We start from the raw sequence: 21,222 nt of genomic DNA, 5'->3' as shown, positions 1-21,222 counted from the left end.
AGTTTTTGCCGTAACACAAGAAGTCCGGAGTTGTAATAAGTTATTAAAGATAAAAAAGAGGCACAATGCTTGTTAATTAGCTTCAAGCCTTTCGGAATAGTGCAAACTGCACTACACATAGCTCCGTGCAGTCTACACTATTCCTCAAGGCTTAAAGCTAAACAACGTGCAGATGAGCATTGCGCCTCTCCTTCATCGTCTCTGCACTCAGGGCTTATAAACCGCTCCTAGTGCCTCTCTCTTCGCGAGGTGGGACTAAAAAACAGCTTACTAAGAAACTATAGTATCGGTTCATGGCACGAACATGTACTAAAGGTGCCTGTGGGGCCACAGCCTGACCACAGCCTGACGCAGCATCATTAGTACCGGTTCGTGACACGAACCGGTACAAAAGGTTGCTCACGAACCGGTACTAATGATCTCCGCCCGCCTAGCCGTTGGAACCGGCACTAATGGACACATTAGTGCCGGCTCAAAATCAAACCGGCACTAATGTGCTTCACATTTGACCCTTTTTCTACTAGTGTAAGAACTTGTTCAAGCAAAACCCAATATGAAAGCAAGTGACGCTAATGAGAAAGGATATTTGCAATATGATCATCTTTGCATGACTCTGGCTACACTGCTGCAGTAATGACAAGCAACTCTTTTTTGAAGTATTTCTGGAGATTAGGTATTTACATGTTGATGATCTCAATATGTTTTTTCTTATTCTCCATTTCAAGTTTGTCTTAACTAATGTACAGATGACAGCTGACATAGTTTATAAAATGGGTGTGTCTAGAACTCAGTCGACTGAGACTTAACGAAGTCTCAGTCGAGTGGCGTCGGCGTGTTTTTTTTGCTACAAGCGGCACGGAGATGTCACAAACGGCGACGAAAAATGTTGCAATGGTATTGCTAGCAACAACAACAAATGCTACAGCTGTTCTAACTAAAATGCTACAACCGTCAATGAAGGATGTTGCAACGGTGAGATGACGTGCTACAACCAAGGAGGGATGACATACTTCAACCAACAAAACGAATGTTGCAACCAGTATGAAAAAATGTTGCATACGGTCAAAAAATTGTTGCATGGTCGACTGAGACTTCGTTAAATCTCAGTCGACTGATTTTTAGCAGGCCCGTTATTAAATTGTATTTCACAACTGACTTTCTCTTTTTTTTTTTACTCTGTGCTATCTGAAAATAATTGGATAAAAGAAACACACAAGTTGCTCCATTGGTCCAACCAAATCAATTATATATGCTTCCACTCCAAAGGTATTGCTAATTAAGTCATTTTGGTCACCTATATGCTAGTTTTTATATGAAATGGAATTAAACCCTAGCAACTCAGTTTATTGGCCGATCTGTTTTTTTGCCATGTGCACATGCTGGTAACCAGCTCATATGTGTATACAGTTCAAAACAGGGTGCTACTTGGGATCTTGAAACTAGTTACACCGTGGCATGGTTTAAGTCAGTTACGAAGCTGGTCCGAGGGATTAGGACTGAACCTGAACATATGGCTCTAAAATGTTTAACCTAGAACCTGAGACACTAGCATGGTGATTTTGACATTTTACACAACCTGAAGCTAGTTTTCTAGCTTCTGTTCTATTCTGGCAACCTGAACTCTAGAGCTACAGATATTTGGTAAACGACCATGCGTACAACAGGATGACAACCTGAACTCTTCGCGCGCCGCGCGTCTTCGGCCCTGGACGAAGGCCTGCATCTGGCGGCGGCTGCGTCTGGCCAGGCGCAGGCAAGCCGGGGCGGCGGCCCCGGGCTCGGCGGCGGCGCTGTTTCCTCCTCTCCCTCGGCTCGGGAGAGTGGGGGGCGGCGCTGAGGCTGGCCATCGTCGATCTGGTGCGGCGCATCTGGATCTCGCGGTGGAGGCTCTCCGGCGGGCTGCGGCGGCGACTCTCCGGTGTTCGGCGGCCGGCGGTGCGCGCGGGTTGCCTGGGGTCCCCTCCCTCGGCCGGGGGAGCTGCGGTGGTGGCGGCGTGCCGCAGCTCTTGGATGGCGACGCGGCGGCGCCGCGACGGGTGTGTGGTGGTCTGCCGGTCTTCGGTTGCAGCGGGCGGTGCTGCGGCGCGTTTCGGCTGCAGGTGTTCTGTCCTGCGTCTTCGGCGACGCTGGACTCTGCGGTGGTGGGGCTGCCATGCTCTCCACTGCAGCGAGGAGGGAGGATGGCGGCGCGGCGGCGCCGTTCTTGGAGGTGGGTGCGGGGCTGCCATGACGGCGCGTGGTGCCGTGGTGGTTTTTGCTGGCCGTGTTAGAGGTGGTTGGCGGCGGCGAGCGGTGTAGAGTGCTTGGCCGCCGTCAGTGGTGATTGGCTGCGGTGAGGATGGGTTTGGTGAGCTCCGGTGAAAGCCTTGCTCGACCTCGGTCGATGCCGGCGTCGACGGCGTCTTAGGACGTCGTTCCCTCGTTGGAGGCATCGTCGTGGAGCCCCTTCACCTCCCTCGTCATCTCAGCCACGGGCTCTTCGGGTGAAAACCCAAACTTCGGCCAAGGCCGAAGTGGGCGTCGGCGGCGTTCCTCGTCGCTTCCCTCCTGGGGGCGACGCCTTTGGAGGTCCGGTCCTTCATTGGCTGGCGGTGGCTATGTGGTTTTGCAGCTTCGCCGTCGGCTAGGCGTGTGCGCGGCCTCGGGGCCGGCATGGAAGTCGGAGCGGCGGCTCCGGATCTAGTCCTCTTGGAGGGGTGCCGGCATTGGTCACGTGGGTTACAGTGTCGTTGTCCAGCCTGGTGCATGGCCTCGGGGTCGGCGTGGATGTTAGAGCGGCGGCTCCGGATACGGTGGTTGGGTGTCGGCTCCGGTTGCTCGGGTGGCGAAGCTGGCGGCTCGCATGGTGCGCAGCCTCGGGGTCGGCGTGTGGGGTTTCTGTCTGTACGTCGGAGCGGCGGCTCCGGAGATGGTTGTAGGGTGTCGGCTCCGGTTGCTCGGGCAGCAGAGCAGGCGGCTCGACTGGTGCGCGGCCTCGGGGCCGGCGTGGATGCCAGAGCGGCGGCTTTGGTCTTGGGTGTAGGGTGTCGGCTACGGGTTGCTTGGGTGACGTAACCGGCGGCTCGGCTTGAGCGCGGCCTTGGGGTCGGCGTGTGTTTCTTTTGGTTATCCCTGTTTAACCGAGAATGCTAGGTTTTCGGGTCCGGTTTTTCTTATAAACTGGACCAACTCTCTTCTTCTTAATGAAATGCAGGAACCCCTGCCCCTTTCGAGGTGTTCTCGAAAAAAAAAACAACCTGAACTCTAGAGTTACTGAATTTTTTAGAGTGACTGAGGTTCGGTTAATCGGTTTAACCAGTACTGCTTGTACAACAGGATGAGTCTTCACTGTATTATGTTTCCAGAGATGAGCAGATGAACTTGTACGGTTATCACTCCGTGATCTTGGCGCCACATAAACCATTAGAGGAAGATGCTTTGTGCAGCTATGATGCACTCGTACGACACCTGAACTTCTGAACTTCACACAGGTGAAGGGTTGGCATTTGCTAGTAGAGTACTTGGCATGTTAAAAAGGGCCTGAACCTTAATATATGCTGCTATGGTTCAGTCCATTCCCCTCCATTACTCGATAAAATGATGCAAATCTGATCATTTGAGTGAGAGTAGTCGAAGCTGAATACAGACTGAATCTTACCCAGCGTAGACGAAACTGAATACAGACTGAGAGTACGCTTGGTCTCAGCACATTTGAGATCATCGGATTCGGATGTATAACCATGTACCTTCCCCTACATTACTGGATAAAAGGAATTAAATTTGATCTTTGACATGCCTCTCTTAATTGGTCAGCAAATCAAGATGTTAGGCGTCTGAAGGGCACAAGCATTTTCAGTATGCCTAAACTGATAGTAGCAGATATGTGGTTACCTCACATAAGCAAGTCATACATGTAAGTCATAAGCTACACTTTTTGCAGTAATCTATGCATTGTAGCGCTGCCACATCATTAATTAGTTCAATTAGTCATAAGTTTTTCCTTACATTCATTTTTTTTACAATATATATGTGTTAGGCGACAGTACTACACCTATGTAGTTCATCATTCATATTTTATTGTTAGAAATGACAATTTTATAACTGCAATTCAAAAGTTCTTTCCCCTTTTTATACTCTTTATATTTTATATTGTCTTTTAAGCTTAAACCCTCTGATGTTCATTTACCTTACTTTTTTCTGTTAACAATGCTTTCATTAGACGATGTGCGGCGAGGAGGAGCAACAGCAGCAGAGGAGGAAGGAGACGGCGACGAGTGAGAAGCCGCTGCTGGGTCGGCGCCATGGATGCTGGCTTGAGCTCTGCAAGTGGCAAGTGGGAGGGGTTTGCAAGGGTTCTACCTATAGGCGAGAGAGAGAGAGAGAGATCCAGGAGGAGTTGTCGCTTATGTAATAATGCAGTGATACCAGTGCAGCGCAGACAGCCGACAGAGGAAGCAGAGCAAGGTGCAGTGTAGGTAGCTAGCTAGCTACCACGGAGACCATGCCTCTGTGCTTCTTGATTACACCACTGACCACCCAGCCCAGCCAGCATCGCATGTCCCTCTCTCACATTCAGCCGCAGTGTCTCTCCCCTCCCGTGACCATCACACAATATTATTACTACCACCCAGCAGCACACAAGGTACAAAGGATGGATGGTCACTTTTGGTCGGTCCCACACACACAGAGGCAAGCACACTAGTAGTAGTACATCCTTCACTCACTCACCGCCAGTTTTTTATCTTGAATTTCTATCCCTGAATGTGAATCAGTTATACACAGAATGAGTGATAATAGGGATGACATACATAAACAGGGTTCACCACAAAGCACGGGTGAGCCAAAGTTCTAGTTCATCCCGTCCTCCTCCACTCTGCGCTGCACGACATGCCAGTCGGCAGCCGTGGGTTAAGAATCGAGGAACCCCCTCGCAAAAAAATAAAAAAAATCGAGGAACCCGCACGTCCTTTCTCTGCATTCCACGATAGCACGCACGGAAGCTTCCCTGCTTCTTCTCAGAATTCGGGAACTAGTGCTCATGGCGACGGATGGATATGATATTTCTCTCCCGATCCTCCATCTGTCGATCGGCGGTGCATGTCGGCCTGACTTTGGCTGCCGAGCTGCAGAGGAACATTCTAGAACATACGCAACGAGCGAAAACGAGCACGGGAGAGGAGAAGAGAAGAGAAAACACGTGGCGACCCTCTCGCGCGGACCGGATGACACGTGCCCAGACGGTGCAATTCCACGCCTCTCTTTTTTTGACCAAGACGCCGGCCATTCCTTGTCGTGACAGTGACAAGCTAGGCTATAGGGGGAATCTTGGCAGCTTGATGATTAGCCGCTGCCATGGTCCGGACGGCGGAGATATTTTTGAGAAAGAGCCAAACCGGTTCTTCTTTTCGCGTCAAAGGAAAGAATCAGAGGTTGCCACACACACACACACAAAAATAGAGAGGAAAAGAATCGGTTCTCCTTCACGTCCATGGCAACTATCGCCTTGTCTGATTTCTGATCCTGTCTTGGAACAGATTACGATGCGCACTATGGACGTGCGCGCGAATTGGCTGCTCTACCTCTACGAGATCATCTGTGTCGTCAGGCTGGGCTCAAAAGCGAAGGAAACCCTGGTGATGCTCGCCACGCAAGCGATCGACACGCCGCGCATCTGCAGCGGCCTCGCCGTTGGTGTAAACGACGGGTCGCTCCTTCCCGTCGTCCCGTGCAGTCATGTCTCCCAACCAATCCATGACGACGACGACGACAGACACCTTGACAGGACGGGGCGCCACCTCCTCCCCCGTCGTCTCACAGTAGACTCACAGCCACCACCAACGGGGCCCCGGCCCCCGGTTTCGCGGGCACCAGCCGAGCGCGACGCGACCCACAGATCCCAGACCCCGCCGCGCGGGAGGCCTCCACGTCGCGCCCTGACCGCGACGCGGCAGCTAGGCAGAGGGCGTACGGAGCACCTAGCTACTAGTGCTAGCGCCCGGCAAAACGCGACAGAGAGAGCCCTGGTAGCCGCTGCGGGTCGCCCGCCCCGGCCTCGCTCACGGTCACGATCATGGCCACGTCGGTTCGGACGCGTACGGCCGATTTTTCCACCGCTTGATTCGTCTTGTAAAAAGGTCGTCGCGGCGCCGCCGATGCTTTGCTGCGTGTGACAAACGACGATGCTTTCACGACTTGGCTTGCACCGCACGCGTGGTCGTTCGCGCCGCGGTAAACAAACAAAGAAAGAAAACATATACCAAAGGAGTCCCGATAGGGGCCGCCACCGCCGCTGTACGCGCTCCCGCCGCAAAGCTCCATCCAGCAGTCGGTATTCCCCCGCCCCCGCCGCAAAAACAGGGGCGCGCGTCCAGGCATGGCAGCCCTATCCGTATGGGAGCAACCAAAACCCAACGGAAAAGACGCGCAAACAACTCCGTCCGCGCCACTCCGAAAGGTTAGGCGTCGGGAAGGCTCCGGACCCCCGCTGCCCCCCACCTGTCAGCCCCGCCGCCGCTCACGCGCAACCGAATCCTTAACGGCAGCAACAACCCAAAAACCGCGTCCTCCCTCCCCGCGCGCCTATAAGTACGCCCCGCCTCCAACATCCAGATCCTCATCAACCCGCCTGTTAACCTCGCAACATCATCCAATCCAAACCTCCCACTTGATCGCGCAGCGACACCACCGCGACATCCCTCTCCCGTCCATGGGCAAGATGCGCGCGCTCTTCTCCCGCAGCCGCAGCGGCGGCCGCGCCAGCCGCTCCTCCTCCACCAAGTCGTCGTCGATGCCGCCGTCGCCCGCGCGCTCGCCCTCTGTGCGGGAGGACGAGATGGAGCGCGTGTTCCGCAAGTTCGACGCCAACGGCGACGGCCGGATCTCGCGGGCCGAACTGGCGGCGCTGTTCGAGAGCGTGGGCCACGCAGTCACGGACGACGAGGTGACCCGCATGATGGAGGAGGCCGACGCCGACGGCGACGGCTACATCAGCCTCGCGGAGTTCGCCGCCATCAACGCCGCGCCCGACGCCGCCGTCGAGGAGGACCTCCGGCACGCCTTCCGCGTCTTCGACGCCGACGGCAACGGCGTCATCTCCCCCGCCGAGCTCGCGCGCGTGCTGCGCGGCCTCGGCGAGGCCGCCACCGTCGCGCAGTGCCGCCGCATGATCGAGGGCGTCGACCGCAACGGCGACGGCCTCGTCTCCTTCGACGAGTTCAAGCTCATGATGGCCAACGGCAAAGGATTCGGCCTCGCCCAGGCCAACGTCCGCGCCTGAAAGACGTACGCGCAGTGCACCTCCCGGTTGTTCCTTCATTCTTTTGCGAGACCGTGTAAATACGCCCGACGACGACCCACCGCGAAATACGTACTTACTACGTACTCCTACTCTATTAGCTAGTCGCAGATCACACGAACATTATCGGTGTGCCATTATTTTGCTGTACATATATAATGTATCGGAACTGTCGGATCGGCACTGAAGAATAATCCTCCATGTCGATTTTTATGTCAGCTTGTGTATTTGGCGTCAGAATTTCACTTCTGCTCATCAGATAATGTCCGTGAGTCTCGTAGTATAAATGTATAATGCTTCCGCTTTCTGCAGTTTTATGTCAAAATTCTATTACAACTCCCGGCCGGATGACTTTGTGAAGTTATGAAGGGGGAGCGAGCTTCATGTGAATATACGAACCTGTAAATGAAAGGGACATGTTCGATGTGACCCAGGCTGGCTCGCTGCCGTTGTTGACAATCATTCTGCCGAGCAGCGTGAACAACAAAACCTCAAGTTGTAGCCCAAACTTGCAATACCTCTGATGAAATTGACATTTGAGCTAAAGCTGCAGTTCTAAAAACAATGACACGACGCCAAGAATCTAGATTCCGTTAATTTTATACTCGTATCATAAGGTTTTACCTGTTCAGGTGGAGTTTACTGTTGGATATGAGTATTGATTGACGATGACTTGGTACAATTTTTTACTGTCAAAAATAGGTGCCCTGGTGCAATTGTAAGGTTGTAGACTTGTAGTACCCCCGACAATTAATGGCTCAATGGCCCTGAACTTTCGAAGCTTACCGGTACTATGGATAGACGGTTTGACACTGATAGTGCATCAACAACAAATTGATGGATACCAACAATACTGGAGTACCCATGATACCGCGTCCGAAAAAAAGGGAAATAGTACCATGATCGTCTGTAGAACATGCAGATGACGCTACCGCGCTAGGAGGATATCATACCAGACCACGCGTAGGGACAGACAGCCCACGACCTCCCCATCTTCACTGAGATCACGCAGCCGCCGGGACAGATAACCCACGAGCGGCCTAGCCCCTCATCTTCAGCAACATTCCAGTTGGAACATGCATGCCTTCAGAAAGGTCCAGCTCTAACAAGATCATCTAGCATGCAGTGTCTCATTCCAGAGGCAATTAGTAGAAAAAGGCAAGTGGCGGCTGGCAAGAACATATGGCCCAAGTGGCAATTATCTGACAAGATACAAGTTGTGGCTTGCAACGTATGGCCGGTCGTTATAAACTCCACGTTAGGCCGCCATGCCTCACACTGGATTCAGTTACGGGAGCCGATGAAGGAAAGTAGTAGTAGGAAACATCAGCGAAACGTTGTGCATGCACGAGCGCCAAACAGTACTGGGACGCATGAAGATCGTGGCGGAGCTTGATTGGCCGGGGTGAGAATAGGAACCACCGGCGAAATTGGCCTGACATGCTAGTACTACTCCTGTCCCTTTGCAATTGCTCGATCATTTCACTGGACTAGTATAGTTGTTCTAGGTGCGACTTCCCGGTCTCCATAGTAGGTGGGCGTCCCTCCGCGGTAGGCTGGAAATTTACAAAAGTTTGCAAAAGGATATGGTCAAGCAGCTGGTTCGTACTAGGTGCCTTCAGTCATTCATTATGTCTCAGCCTCAGATTCAAGCAAGTTTCCTACCCAGCGGAGGCACAAGAGGTTTCCTTCTTCTTGTTTTTGGGAACCTGAGTCCGAAAGCCACGCAGAAGAGCTGGTATCTTACCGAAAGAAAAAGAAGCTGTGACGTGACATTCGGTTAGCTTAGCTGGCTGATCGATGGCTTTTGCGCTGCAGGAAATGTCAAGGCAACTTCTTGCTCGTTTGGCTAGGTGATTTCCTTGTTTTGGCAGTTCCTTCGGCAGACGCCTCGATCTGCCGGCCAAACCGAACATTTATCGCCGGTTGGGCTCCGCTCGTGGCAGGAATCAGCGCGAAGTTGGTGGATGTCAACGTTTGGTTGCCTTGCGAGTTTTGCGAGTGGCAAAGTTGCTCGGGCGCCTTACCGTGAGCGGCAATGCGCAGCGTACTTTCTTGGGGGTTTCTGCGTCTAGAAAGGTCGGTCTATATGCAGATGGGCAAATACTAGATAGCGCGTTTGGCTGCTGTGCAAATGGGGCTGCCAGCTGCATGTTTTTTTTCCCGTCTAAACACACTATTAATCATCATAGGCCAAATACATTGGAATACAATTGAGGTCTGGAGGATGAAGAAGCCACTGATGGTGTCCCAAAGAAAGGTCTAAAGCGTGCTTAGCGAGGCTATGAGCTTTAATGTTTGCCTCACGTCCTTTAAAGATGAAAGCACACGTTGTAAACTGAGATGAAGTAGCTATGATCTCCTTGATAATACTGCCATACAAACCTCCTGCATTATTCTTGATGTTCTTGACGACCTCTTGACAATCTGACACAATCATCACATGTCACATAGCGAGATTCGGCGCCAGAGAAAGAGCTTCTCGGCAAACGAGTGCCTCCAATGTTGCCGGGTCAGTAACGCCTTCGCACTTTATAGCCGAAGCACCTAAAAATTTCCCCATTTTATCTATGCAAACTGCACTGAAAGAACCTCCGACGGTTTTTAAAGGGAATATTTTGATTGCATTTGCCAGGGCTCGGGTCAAGCCCCACATAAATGAGCCTGTTGGATTGGAACTCTCGCGAGTGAAGAAGAGAGAGTGGCTACGTAGGGTAACGGGTGATTTCCTATTTGCCGCTCGTTGCCTCGAACTGTCGACGCAGCGCACAGGCGAACCACCCAAGCACGGAATCTGGGCCGGCTCACTCTGAGCGTGACCATACTGGAAGCCAACCGGTTTGGGGAACCTTCTAGATGGTTCCCAGAACAGGGTTCTTCTGTTTTATATTCTTCTACAGCGTGTTTGGTTCGGGGGAATTCGAGATGGGGAATGGGAGTTGAGGGGTGAGGAGATTAAAAGTCCACTGTTTGATTAGAGGGAATGGGAGTTTAAGTAGGAAGGGGAATGGGAGTTGAGGAAGCCAATTCCCACCTATTTCTTCCCAGGGGGTACCCTGTTAATTCGTGAGCAGAGTTTTATCCCACGCTAATTCCCATCATATACCAAACAAGGAAATGGGAGTAAAAATCTACTTTCCATGACTAATCCCTTCATAAACACCCTTGTACAAACTCCCATTCCCCTGCCTAAGTGTTTACCAAACAGGCTGCTATTGGTTTTCAGGGTATTTCTTCCGTTTTTTTCTTTCCTTTTCTTTCTGTGTTTCTTCTTTTTCGATTTTATTTTTCTTTTGAAGTTTTTCCGATTTTCAAATTTTTACTCAGAATTTCCAAAAATATTCTTGTTTTAAAAATCTGTTCACACTTTTTAAACAATGTTCGTAATTTCAAAATTTTGTTCACATATTCAAAATATGTTTGTTTACAACTAAAAAAACGACAATTCTAATTTTTTTCTCGTTTTGAAATTTTGTTCGCAATTTCCAAAAAAGTTCGAAATTTTGAAATTTGTGCATGTTTTCAAAAACTATTTGGAGTTTTCAATATTTTGTTCCTGCTTCCATTTTTTTGCAATTTCAAAAAAATATTCGGAGTATGAAAATTTGTTCGTGTTTTACAAAAACGTTTCAAGTTTTGTTCGGGTTTCTAAAATTTGTTCAATATTTTAAAAATTATTTGGAATTTCTAAATTTGTTTATGTTTTTGAAAATCATTCAAACTCGTGATTCTCAAAAATGGTTCAAAATTTAAAAAATGTTCCCATTTTCAAAATTTGTTCAAAAAGTAAAAAATGTTCATGTTCACAAATTCAAGAATGTTCCTTTTTTGAAAATTTGTTCACTTTTTGTCAGAACTTGTTTGGAATTTTAAAAAATGTTCCCGTTTTTCAAGATTTGTTCATAAATTCGAAAATTGTTCTCATTTTTAAAAAACTTGTTCATGTTTATCAAAATTGTTTAGAATTTTAAAAAATGTTGCTGTTTTTCGAAATTCGTCCACAACTTTAAAAAATTGTTCCTATTTTAAAATTTGGTTACCATCCAAAAAATTGTTCACATTTTCTAAAAACTCGTGTGTGTTTTCCCCAACACTTTTATGACCGTCCTGGTTTCATGCTTGCAATGAACCGGGGATGCCTTTTGGCTCCATGATTTCTAGAAAAACTCGTGTGTGTTTTGTAAAAAATGTTCAGAATTTTATAAAAAAATATTCAGAATTTTTAAGAAATGATTAAAAAAGAAAAAAAAATCGAATGCTGATGTTGCTAGTTCTAAAGTATTGGCACTGTCATTTCACCATGAACACGAATCAGTCACAGTGGCTAACTACCTGTGTCTACCAGAACGCAGTCGCGATCTCTAATGTTAGATTTTTTTTTCTTCGAAAAGCAGGATGACCCCGGCCTCTGCATTTGAAAGTTGCATGTAGCTATTTTATTAATTATTCATAAAGACCTTATAAAGTAGTACATCAGGTAGTCTGAAGCCACCATCTAAGCAACATCTGTCGCTACTCCTATTCACTTGATGAAGGGATGCCGATAGTCCGAGCCTAATACCAAACAGACATCGCACAAATGCCTAGCATCTAAAGCCGGAGGCCCCAACCAAGCCACATACTGGGTTTGGGGCGCAAACCGGTCCGACGCACTCTCATAGGTCGTCGTTGTCGTCTTCCACAGATCCATCTTCACAGGAGGTACTGACGCATCAACCTTGCCAGGCATGCCGTCGATGCCCCCACGGCGCCAGACAATGCCTCCTCCCTGCACGCGTTCATCATCACACATCCGTCGTCGAGGCCCTGCTGCGCCACGCCGTCAAGACTCCACGTTGTCGATGTGTCACCTGTAATGTCGCTCCACCGCTGGGACCGTCCACTGGTCCCTCAAGCCAATGCACACATCTAAGAATGACGCCCCCAAGGAGGGAACAATACAAGTGCGCCACCGTCATCCGATCGACTGATCTTGGGTTTCCCCCGAAGGTAGCGGAAGGAGTTGGGAGCTTCACCTCGATGATGCCTTCAAGAAGGAAACGATGCTGAGGGCACCACCATCACCGGACCAGGTCTTCACCCGGATCTATCCCATGAGTATCCAACCAACAACATGTGCACCATCCAGACCGCCTTCAAAGACCCAGATCTGGCCACCCAGATCCAGCGACCATCCACAACATCATTGCCACCATGGGAGCCCTGACACACCGGCCACTGCCCCGCGTGTGCCACCATTGGAGCCTGGGAGAAGGGCCGCCACCCCACCTCGCCAAACCACGAGAGCCGCCGAGATGAATCACGCACGCTCATCAGCGTCGCTGATCCGATCTAATCCGAAGCCAAAGACACCAGACGCCGGCGCAGATCCGCCTTGGACAGGGACACCGCCACGCCATGCCACCGCGAGAGGCCTGAGCTTCACCTACCACCACCATCCAGGGCCGCCGCCGCGGGTCGCCACCGCCATGAAGTCCTCCACACCGCTGCATCACTCGCGCAGGTACCCCACACCGGCGAGCCGCCGCGCCGCGGTGCCCTGTGCCGCTCCCAGGCCCAAGGAGGCCGGCCCGTGCCGCCCCATCGCGCGTGGGGAAGAATACGCCCCGCCGGCGCCGGCGCCGGTTGGGCTTTGCTCGGCCGCGCCCTTGGGCGACGATGAGGGAGAGGGAGGCAGGAGTGTTGGGTTCTACGGTAGGGTGCGTTGACTGCAAATTAAAAATTTCCTAAGCGCAGAACAACCAGGAACATGCTACGGGAATGGATCACAGATCGTTACCACTAGACGTGTAGTGCCGTGCAGCGGAAGAAGAGTTGGGGCAGCGCGTCCGCGTGGATCGTCTCCTCCTCGTCCGATCTCCCTCAAACAGCCGGTCGTCAGTTCCCACGTACAGGTTCGCTGGAGCGGCGCAAGTGCACCGCCTCTAACGGTATCCGCGCGTGCAGGAGGAACGTCGTGCGACGGACTGCTAGGTCCGATCACACAACCGGCGGCGAGTGGAGGTGTCTATTCGCAACACATGCAAACCCTAGTGACAACGCCGAAGCGATCAACCAAATGAGTGTGCCGCACCTCCACTTTATATAGGTGTCCGTCGTGGGCTCAAAACTTGGGCCTCGCACGGACCCTAAAGCCCAAAATCTGTTCGGCCGGGATCCGAGTCCTAGTAGGATCACATCTGACTCGTGGAGTCCGATCCGGCCTCACCGGTTCCTTCCCTTAAGCGTGCGACCCCTTAGGTTCAAGTCGGCTTGGTCGCAGTTCGGATCACCTCCGAACTGCATGGTTGGTAGCGACCTCTAGCAAGGCATGCCGAACACCAAGTAGACTATGAAGCTGGTTAGGCGAACCTGTACATCACACTTCCATTCCTTTTGCCACACGATATATGTTGTCGGGCTCAAGGCGAGTTTGTCATCCTTGTGCTAGCCCGACCTCTTTCTCGTTTCAGTGATGCCAACCACTATCCGGATTATCTCATAATCCTTGTCGCATGGCCATGCTTATCCTGGCCGGATCACATGAGGGGCACATAGTATATCTCTCCTGATCAGAGGGGCAAATCCCATCTTGCTCGACCATGTCTCGCAGCATGGGGCTGGACAAGCCTGAAACCTACCTTTGTAACTACCCAGTCACGGAGTAGCGTTTAGTCGGCCCAAAGCAAGCATGTCACCATCCCGAGTACATGTGCCAGCTCAGGTCTTAGGACATAGAACGTATGTTGTACTAGAGACTCACAGATGGCATATCGCCGCGTCTCATAGTTGGGTCTGCCGACTCGGACCTTATCTCGACTCGGGTCCGACTACGTCGAATCCGACCAGATCCTTCGAAGTCCATATTATCCGGTTAGCATCCAATGCCCCATGGCTAGTGAGACCAAGCCATCGACCGTGTCATATGCTAGTCTAGGTGGCGGCGCGTCCACACAACCCTTTCGACTAGGGACCTTTTAGGATAGTCATCATACAATGCATAGTCCCACAAACAAGTCACGTACTTGCTGATACACATCATTGATAATGTCCAAGGATTATCTTTATTCATAAACACATAGGAAATATCATCATACATGATTGCCTCTAGGGCATATCTCCAATAGGGAGGAGGAGACCGGCGGTGCAGATGGGAGGCCCCTCCCTGTCGCCTCATGGGAGCGGCGCGGGATGGTTGGATCGCGGGGAGAAATTCCCTAAAAATGGGAGATGTTTTCACTTCTCAGCCTCTCTCTCTAATCTTAGATGACGCTCGTTTTTCTTTGATTTTTTACACCGCTAGTAGCCTGCTGACATTTTACACCTCTGGCAACCTACATGGGGTGGCCTAGTCAGGTGACCTCCATGCGCGAAGCCCTAACATTCTGCCACAGAATGCGGAACATAGGAGGTCCCGGGTAATGGGTGTTGCTAAAAAATGCAGGGTAACGAGCCTGTTCGAGCTCTCCCGAGCGGTGAGATCCAGCCTCAGCTAGGACTCAGGTTTGGGTAATTGGGCGTTTAAAAAACAGAACTTGCACGTTTGGGTAATTGAGCTGATCTAATCCCCCACAACTACAATACTCCCTCTATTCACAAGAATATGATGCTTTGAATTTTTCACCGTAAACTACATACAGACTAATGAGTGAACAAACGCATTAATAATATGAAAGATTAGAACATCCGGTTCTGAAAAATTTAATACATCTTATATTTATGAACGAAGAGAGGACTAAATAATATGAAAATGTATTTTATTGTGTTTTTTCATAAGTGTCAATGGTTTTTTATAAACTAGGTCAAACTTTGCATTGTTTGGATTCTGAAAAAATTTATATGCCTTCTTTCCAAACACATAAGCATGCTTCACATGAGAAGAGCCCAGTTTTTTCACCTGGACAAGACAAGATGCTTAGGCACATGGGTTTCCTCCCAAATAACATTCCCACGAGTTTCAAGAGCAAATTATAGTGTTCCTTCATGTTGTAGGTCACAATCAAAGGTTTAGGGTGCTTCACAACACCTTTAGGTGATCCATATATGATTCCCCAGTATTTTAGGCAAATGTTGTATGCAAATGGTGAGCTGTGAGTCAACTGGTGAGACACCTTCGAAGATACGATCGGTGAGAATAATGTCGGTTATTTGGTTTATCTTAGGACTTTGGCCTCATGATTATTATTATGGAGATGATTCCCCCTCCCATTTTAAAAAGGGAAAATGTGTTGGTTACCAAAGACTCGAAGGTACTTATAGCCACCTCGGAAAATTGGGTTAAAACTCACCCTAACCCTAAACCCCCGTCCCCGGGTTGCACATGAACTCTCTGGATACCATGGGTCCCTAGGGTCTAGGGTTTGTTCCCCACTAGATACCCTAGGTCCCGAGGTTCTCAGCCAGGCAACAACTATAACTTTGTTGTCGGACGCTCATCATTCTTCAACCTTCAGCCCTAATCTTCATTCCTGAGCTTCCTGACCATTGCCACACCCTGAAAGATTGACTCGTCTTCATCCCTCCACTCAAACTCCACTAAACTTTAAAGACCGAAAGAGAATCACCCGATCTACACCTCCACCAAATCAATTCATGATCCCCATACTTGCTCACAAACAAACTTGCTACTCTTGGAGATTTGGGACTCCCAGGCAGCATGAGTCAAGCATGAAGGCTTAGTTGCTTGTGGTGTGATCCAGGGAGTTTGTAAAGGTCTGATGGTCCCCTTCAAGACCAGACACAAGTGATTTCAGGCTCATCCGTTGGGGGCGACTTAAAGGCAGACTAGGGTGAACCACTTGGTGGTGTTCAGGAGCTTTGGCTTCCGCACCTCTCAAACAAATATTGGCAATCCACAAGAGTGTGAACTTAGGGATACATCTGTGTCTACGACTTGTCTGGTTTATCCATTCTCACATATTTATTTGTGTTTATTTGCTAGCTAGCTTGTTGCTCTTGGTTATCTTGTTTACTAGCTTGCTTGTCATATAGGTTGTTCTCATCGTTGATTGCATATCTATACAACTTGCATTATCCAAACCACCCCCTTGGTAATTAAGCTAAAAACTGCAATATGATATTCACCCCGTCTAGTTAACCTCTTTGATCCTTTCAGTAAGCAATAATAATTGATTAATGTCCCGTAGTATGTAACTATTTTAAAGTTAACCTTTGGGTCCCCGCTATCACTGGTGGAGCCTCATGGAGGCCAATGGGGGCCAGTCCCCCCTTCCAAAATTGGAAAAATAGTACTAACCATTAGGCCCAACCAATGCACACTTGTCTCTCTCCTACCTTTCCTTTCCCCCAATCTGTCTGCTTGCCGGGCACTGGCTGCGTGCTACTACCGCTATTGCTGGGCATTAGCTGCCTTCTGCCGCTGGGCACTGACTGCTGCTGCTGGCCGTTGCCTGCCTCCTCCTCCTCCTGCTGCTGGCCCCTGGCTGCTGCCCCTTCTTTCTTGATGTTAGTTCTTGACTATTGATTGCTACCTGCTGCGCACACTACGGTCAGCCGATGAACTAGACGGTGCCAATTGCCAAAGGACAAGACTATAGGAGTAAGGCATGTTTCCAAATCAATTGAAGAAATATGGTTAAGTGATGTTCAGAGACTTGCATAAAATTTTGATTGCCATGTCATCCATGTAATTGTGTTCTCATGCTGCCTAATTAAGTATCCATGACTTTGTGTTATATACATCAGTAATGAAGTACAGGTTCAGGTCATCCATGATTTTTGTGCCGTGCTTTTTTAGTCGTATTGGACATGTTTTGGTTTAGAGAAGACAGAAGAAGTGACAATGTTTTTTGAATTTTTATCTCAGGTATCAATGGTGAAACAACAAACAATGATATCCTTTTTAAAGAAATAGAGGTCTGGAAAGTGCTGATCAACAAGAAAAACCATCAACTCAAACCACTCTCAGTTCTCTAGCATTGGTGGAATTGGTGGATTAAAGGATGACTTCAAAGCTAAGAAGGCAAGAAGAGTTTATCTGAGTTGTGGTCATATTTAGTTGCCTTTTGGTTAGTCCAGTGCATGCCACTATCGTGGCTATGGGGCACTTTTTTTGTCGTTCAACTGTTCTGGCTACGGAGCATTGGATAATAGTAATTTTCCATAATATTAGGTATGTTGGTGTTACTGAAGGAAATATGCCCTAGAGGCAATAATAAATTTGTTATTTATATTTCCTTATATCATGATAAATGTTTATTATTCATGCTAGAATTGTATTAACCGGAAACTTAGTACATGTGTGAATCCATAGACAAACAGAGTGTCCCTAGTATGCCTCTACTTGACTAGCTCGTTAATCAAAGATGGTTAAGTTTCCTAGCCAGACATGTGTTGTCATTTGATGAACATTGGTCACATCACTAGAGAATGATGTGATGGACAAGACCCATCCGTTAGCTTAGCACTATGATCGTTTAGTTTATTGCTATTGCTTTCTTCATGACTTATACATGTTCCTCAGACTATGAGATTATGCAACTCCCCAAGTGCTATCAAACGTCACAACGTAACTGGGTGATTATAAAGATGCTCTACAGGTGTCTCCGATGGTGTTTGTCGAGTTGGCATAGATCGAGATTAGGATTTGTCACTCCGTGTATCGGAGAGGTATCTCTGGGCCCTCTCGGTAATGCACATCACTATAAGCCTTGCAAGCAATGTGACTAATGAGTTAGTCACGGGATGATGCATTACGGAACGAGTAAAGAGACTTGCCAGTAACGGGATTGAACTAGGTATGATGATACCGACGATCGAATCTTGGGCAAGTAACATACCGATAACAAAGGGAACAACGTATGTTGTTGTGCGGTTTGACCGATAAAGATGTTCGTAGAATATGTAGGAGCCAATATGAACATCCAGGTTCCGCTATTGGCTATTGACCGGAGATGTGTCTCGGTCATGTCTACATAGTTCTCGAACCCGTAGGGTCCGCACGCTTAACGTCCGATGACGATTCGTATAATGAGTTTATGTGATTTGATGTACCGAAGGTTGTTCGGAGTCCCGGATGAGATCACGGACATGACGAGGAGTCTCGAAATGGTCAAGACATAAAGATTCATATATTGGAAGGCTACATTCGGACACCGGAATGGTTCGGGGCGTTTCGGATAAGTTTCGGAGTACCGGGGGTTACTGGAACCCCCCCGGGAAGTTATTTGGCCTCATGGGCCTAGTGGTGGAAGAGAGGAGGCAGGCGAAGGTGTGGCGCGTGATACGTCTCCAACGTATCTATAATTTTTTTATTGTTCCATGCTATTATATTATCCATCTAGGATGTTTTATATGCATCTATATGCTATTTTATATGATTTTTGGGACTAACCTATTAACCTAGAGCCCAGTGCCAGTTTATGTTTTTCCTTGTTTTTGAGTTTTGCAGAAAAGGAATACCAAACGGAGTCCAATAGACGTGCCAATTTTTGACGATATTTTATGGACCAAAAGAAGACCCCGGAGTAAAAGAATTGGGCCAGAAGAGTCCTGGGCCGTCCACGAGGGTGGGGGGCGCGCCCACCCCCCCGGGCGCGCCGCCCTACCTCATGGACGACTCGGGCGCCTCCCTGACTTGTTCCTGATGCCAAAAATTCCTATAAATACTGAAACCTCCAGAACATAACCTAGATCGGGAGTTCCGCCGCCGCAAGCCTCTGTAGCCACCGAAAACCAATCTAGACCCATTCCGGCACCCTGCCGGAGGGGGGGAATCCCTCTCCAGTGGCCATCTTCATCATCCCGGCGCTCTCCATGACGAGGAGGGAGTAGTTCACCCTTGGGGCTGAGGGTATGTACTAGTAGCTATGTGCTTGATCTCTCTCTCTCTCTCTCTCTCTCTCGTGTTCTTGAGGTGGTACGATCTTGATGTTCCGCGAGCTTTGCTATTATAGTTGGATCTTATGATGTTTCTCCCCCTCTACTCTCTTGTAATGGATTGAGTTTTCCCTTTGAAGTTATCTTATCGGATTGAGTCTTTAAGGATTTGAGAACACTTGATGTATGTCTCGCATGTGCTTATCTGTGGTGACAATGGGATATCACGTGATCTACTTGATGTATGTTTTGGTGATCAACTTGCGGGTTCCGTAACATTGTGAACTTATGCATAGGGGTTGGCACACGTTTTCGTCTTGACTCTCCGGTAGAAACTTTGGGGCACTCTTTGAAGTTCTTTGTGTTGGTTGAATAGATGAATCTGAGATTGTGTGATGCATATCGTATAATCATACCCACGGATACTTGAGGTGACATTGGAGTATCTAGGTGACATTAGGGTTTTGGTAGATTTGTGTCTTAAGGTGTTATTCTAGTACGAACTCTTGAATAGATCGATCAGAAAGAATAACTTTGAGGTGGTTTCGTACCCTACAATAATCTCTTCGTTTGTTCTCCGCTATTAATGACTTTGGAGTGACTCTTTGTTGCATGTTGAGGGATAGTTATATGATCCAATTATGTTATTATTGTTGAGAGAACTTGCACTAGTGAAAGTATGAACCCTAGGCCTTGTTTCCTAGCATTGCAATACCGTTTACGCTCACTTTTATCGCTTGCTACCTTGCTGTTTTTATATTTTCAGATTACAATTACCCATATCTACCATCCATATTGCACTTGTATCACCATCTCTTCGCCGAACTAGTGCACCTATACAATTGACCATTGTATTGGGTGTGTTGGGGACACAAGAGACTCTTTGTTATTTGGTTGCAGGGTTGTTTGAGAGAGACCATCTTCATCCTACGCCTCCCACGGATTGATAAACCTTAGGTCATCCACTTGAGGGAAATTTGCTACTGTCCTACAAACCTCTGCACTTGGAGGCCCAACAACGTCTACAAGAAGAAGGTTGTGTAGTAGACATCAGCGCACGCCCCCTAGCCCAAACCGAATTGGACTAGGGCTAGGGGGCCGGCCCCCCTTTCCTTCTCTTCTCCCTCCCCTTCCCCCTTCTCCTTGTGGAAGTAGGAAAGGGGGGGGGCGAATCCTACTTGGAGTAGGCTCCCCCCCCTTGGGCACGCCTCCTCCTGGCCGGCCTCCTGCTTCCTCCCTCCTTTATATACGTGGGGAGGTGGGCACCCAAAGGCACAACAGACAATCTCTTAGCCGTGTGCGGTGCCCCCCTCCAAAGTTTTACACCTTGGTCATATCATCTTAGTGCTTAGGCGAAGCCCTGCGCCGGTAACTTCATCATTACCGTCACCACGCCGTCATGCTGATGGAACTCTCCCTCGGCCTCAGCTGGATCAAGAGTTCGAGGGACGTCACCGAGTTGAACATGTGCAGATCGTGGAGGTGCTGTGCGTTCGGTACTTGATCGGTTGGTTTGCGAAGACGTTCGACTACATCAACCGCGTTACTAAACGCTTCCACTTTCGGTCTACGAGGGTATGTGGACACACTCTTCCCGCTCTTGCTATGCTTCTCCTAGATAGATCTTGCGTGATCGTAGGATTTTTCTTTAAATACTACGTTCCCCAACAGTGGCATCCGAGCCAGGTCTATGCGTAGATGTTATATGCACGAGTAGAACACAAAGAGTTGTGGGCGATAATAGTCATACTGCTTACCAGCAACTCCTTACTTTGATTCGGTGGTATTGTTGGATGAAGCAGCCCAGACCGACATTACATGACCGTGTTCATGAGACTGGTTCTACCGACGTGCTTCGCACACAGGTGGCTAGTGGGTGTCTGTTTCTCCAGCTTTAGTTGAATCGAGTTTGACTATGCCCGGTCCTTGTTGAAGGTTAAAACATCACACTTGATGAAAAATCGTTGTGGTTTTTGATGCGTAGGTAAGAACGGTTCTTGCTAGAAGCCCGTAGCAGCCACATAAAACTTGCAACAACAAATTAGAGGATGTCTAACTTGTTTTGCAGGGCTTGCTGTGATGTGATATGGTCAAGACGTGATGAGATATAAATTGTTGTATGAGATGATCAT

At 48.9% G+C, this 21,222-nt stretch overlaps 1 protein-coding gene and 1 long non-coding RNA gene across 2 annotated transcripts; both read left to right on the top strand.

Annotated features, from left to right (window-relative positions):
- The first annotated feature begins 1,169 nt into the window (after positions 1-1,169).
- On the top strand, positions 1,170-4,795 carry LOC120962461 (uncharacterized). Its single transcript, XR_012182928.1, has 3 exons — positions 1,170-3,470; positions 3,793-3,892; positions 4,199-4,795. It is a non-coding gene; the product is annotated as an uncharacterized lncRNA (long non-coding RNA).
- Positions 4,796-6,577: 1,782 nt separating this feature from the next.
- LOC109753075 (probable calcium-binding protein CML15) lies at positions 6,578-7,491 on the top strand. Its single transcript, XM_020312008.4, has one exon. It carries the CDS (start codon positions 6,686-6,688, stop codon positions 7,253-7,255), a length of 570 nt encoding a protein of 189 aa, XP_020167597.1. The 5' UTR covers positions 6,578-6,685; the 3' UTR covers positions 7,256-7,491.
- Positions 7,492-21,222: the final 13,731 nt, after the last annotated feature.

Source organism: Aegilops tauschii, chromosome 1 (assembly GCF_002575655.3).
Source record: "Aegilops tauschii subsp. strangulata cultivar AL8/78 chromosome 1, Aet v6.0, whole genome shotgun sequence".
Taxonomy (NCBI): domain Eukaryota; kingdom Viridiplantae; phylum Streptophyta; class Magnoliopsida; order Poales; family Poaceae; genus Aegilops; species Aegilops tauschii.
Note: the sequence above shows the minus strand (reverse complement) of the source record. Positions and strands in the feature narration are given on the sequence as shown.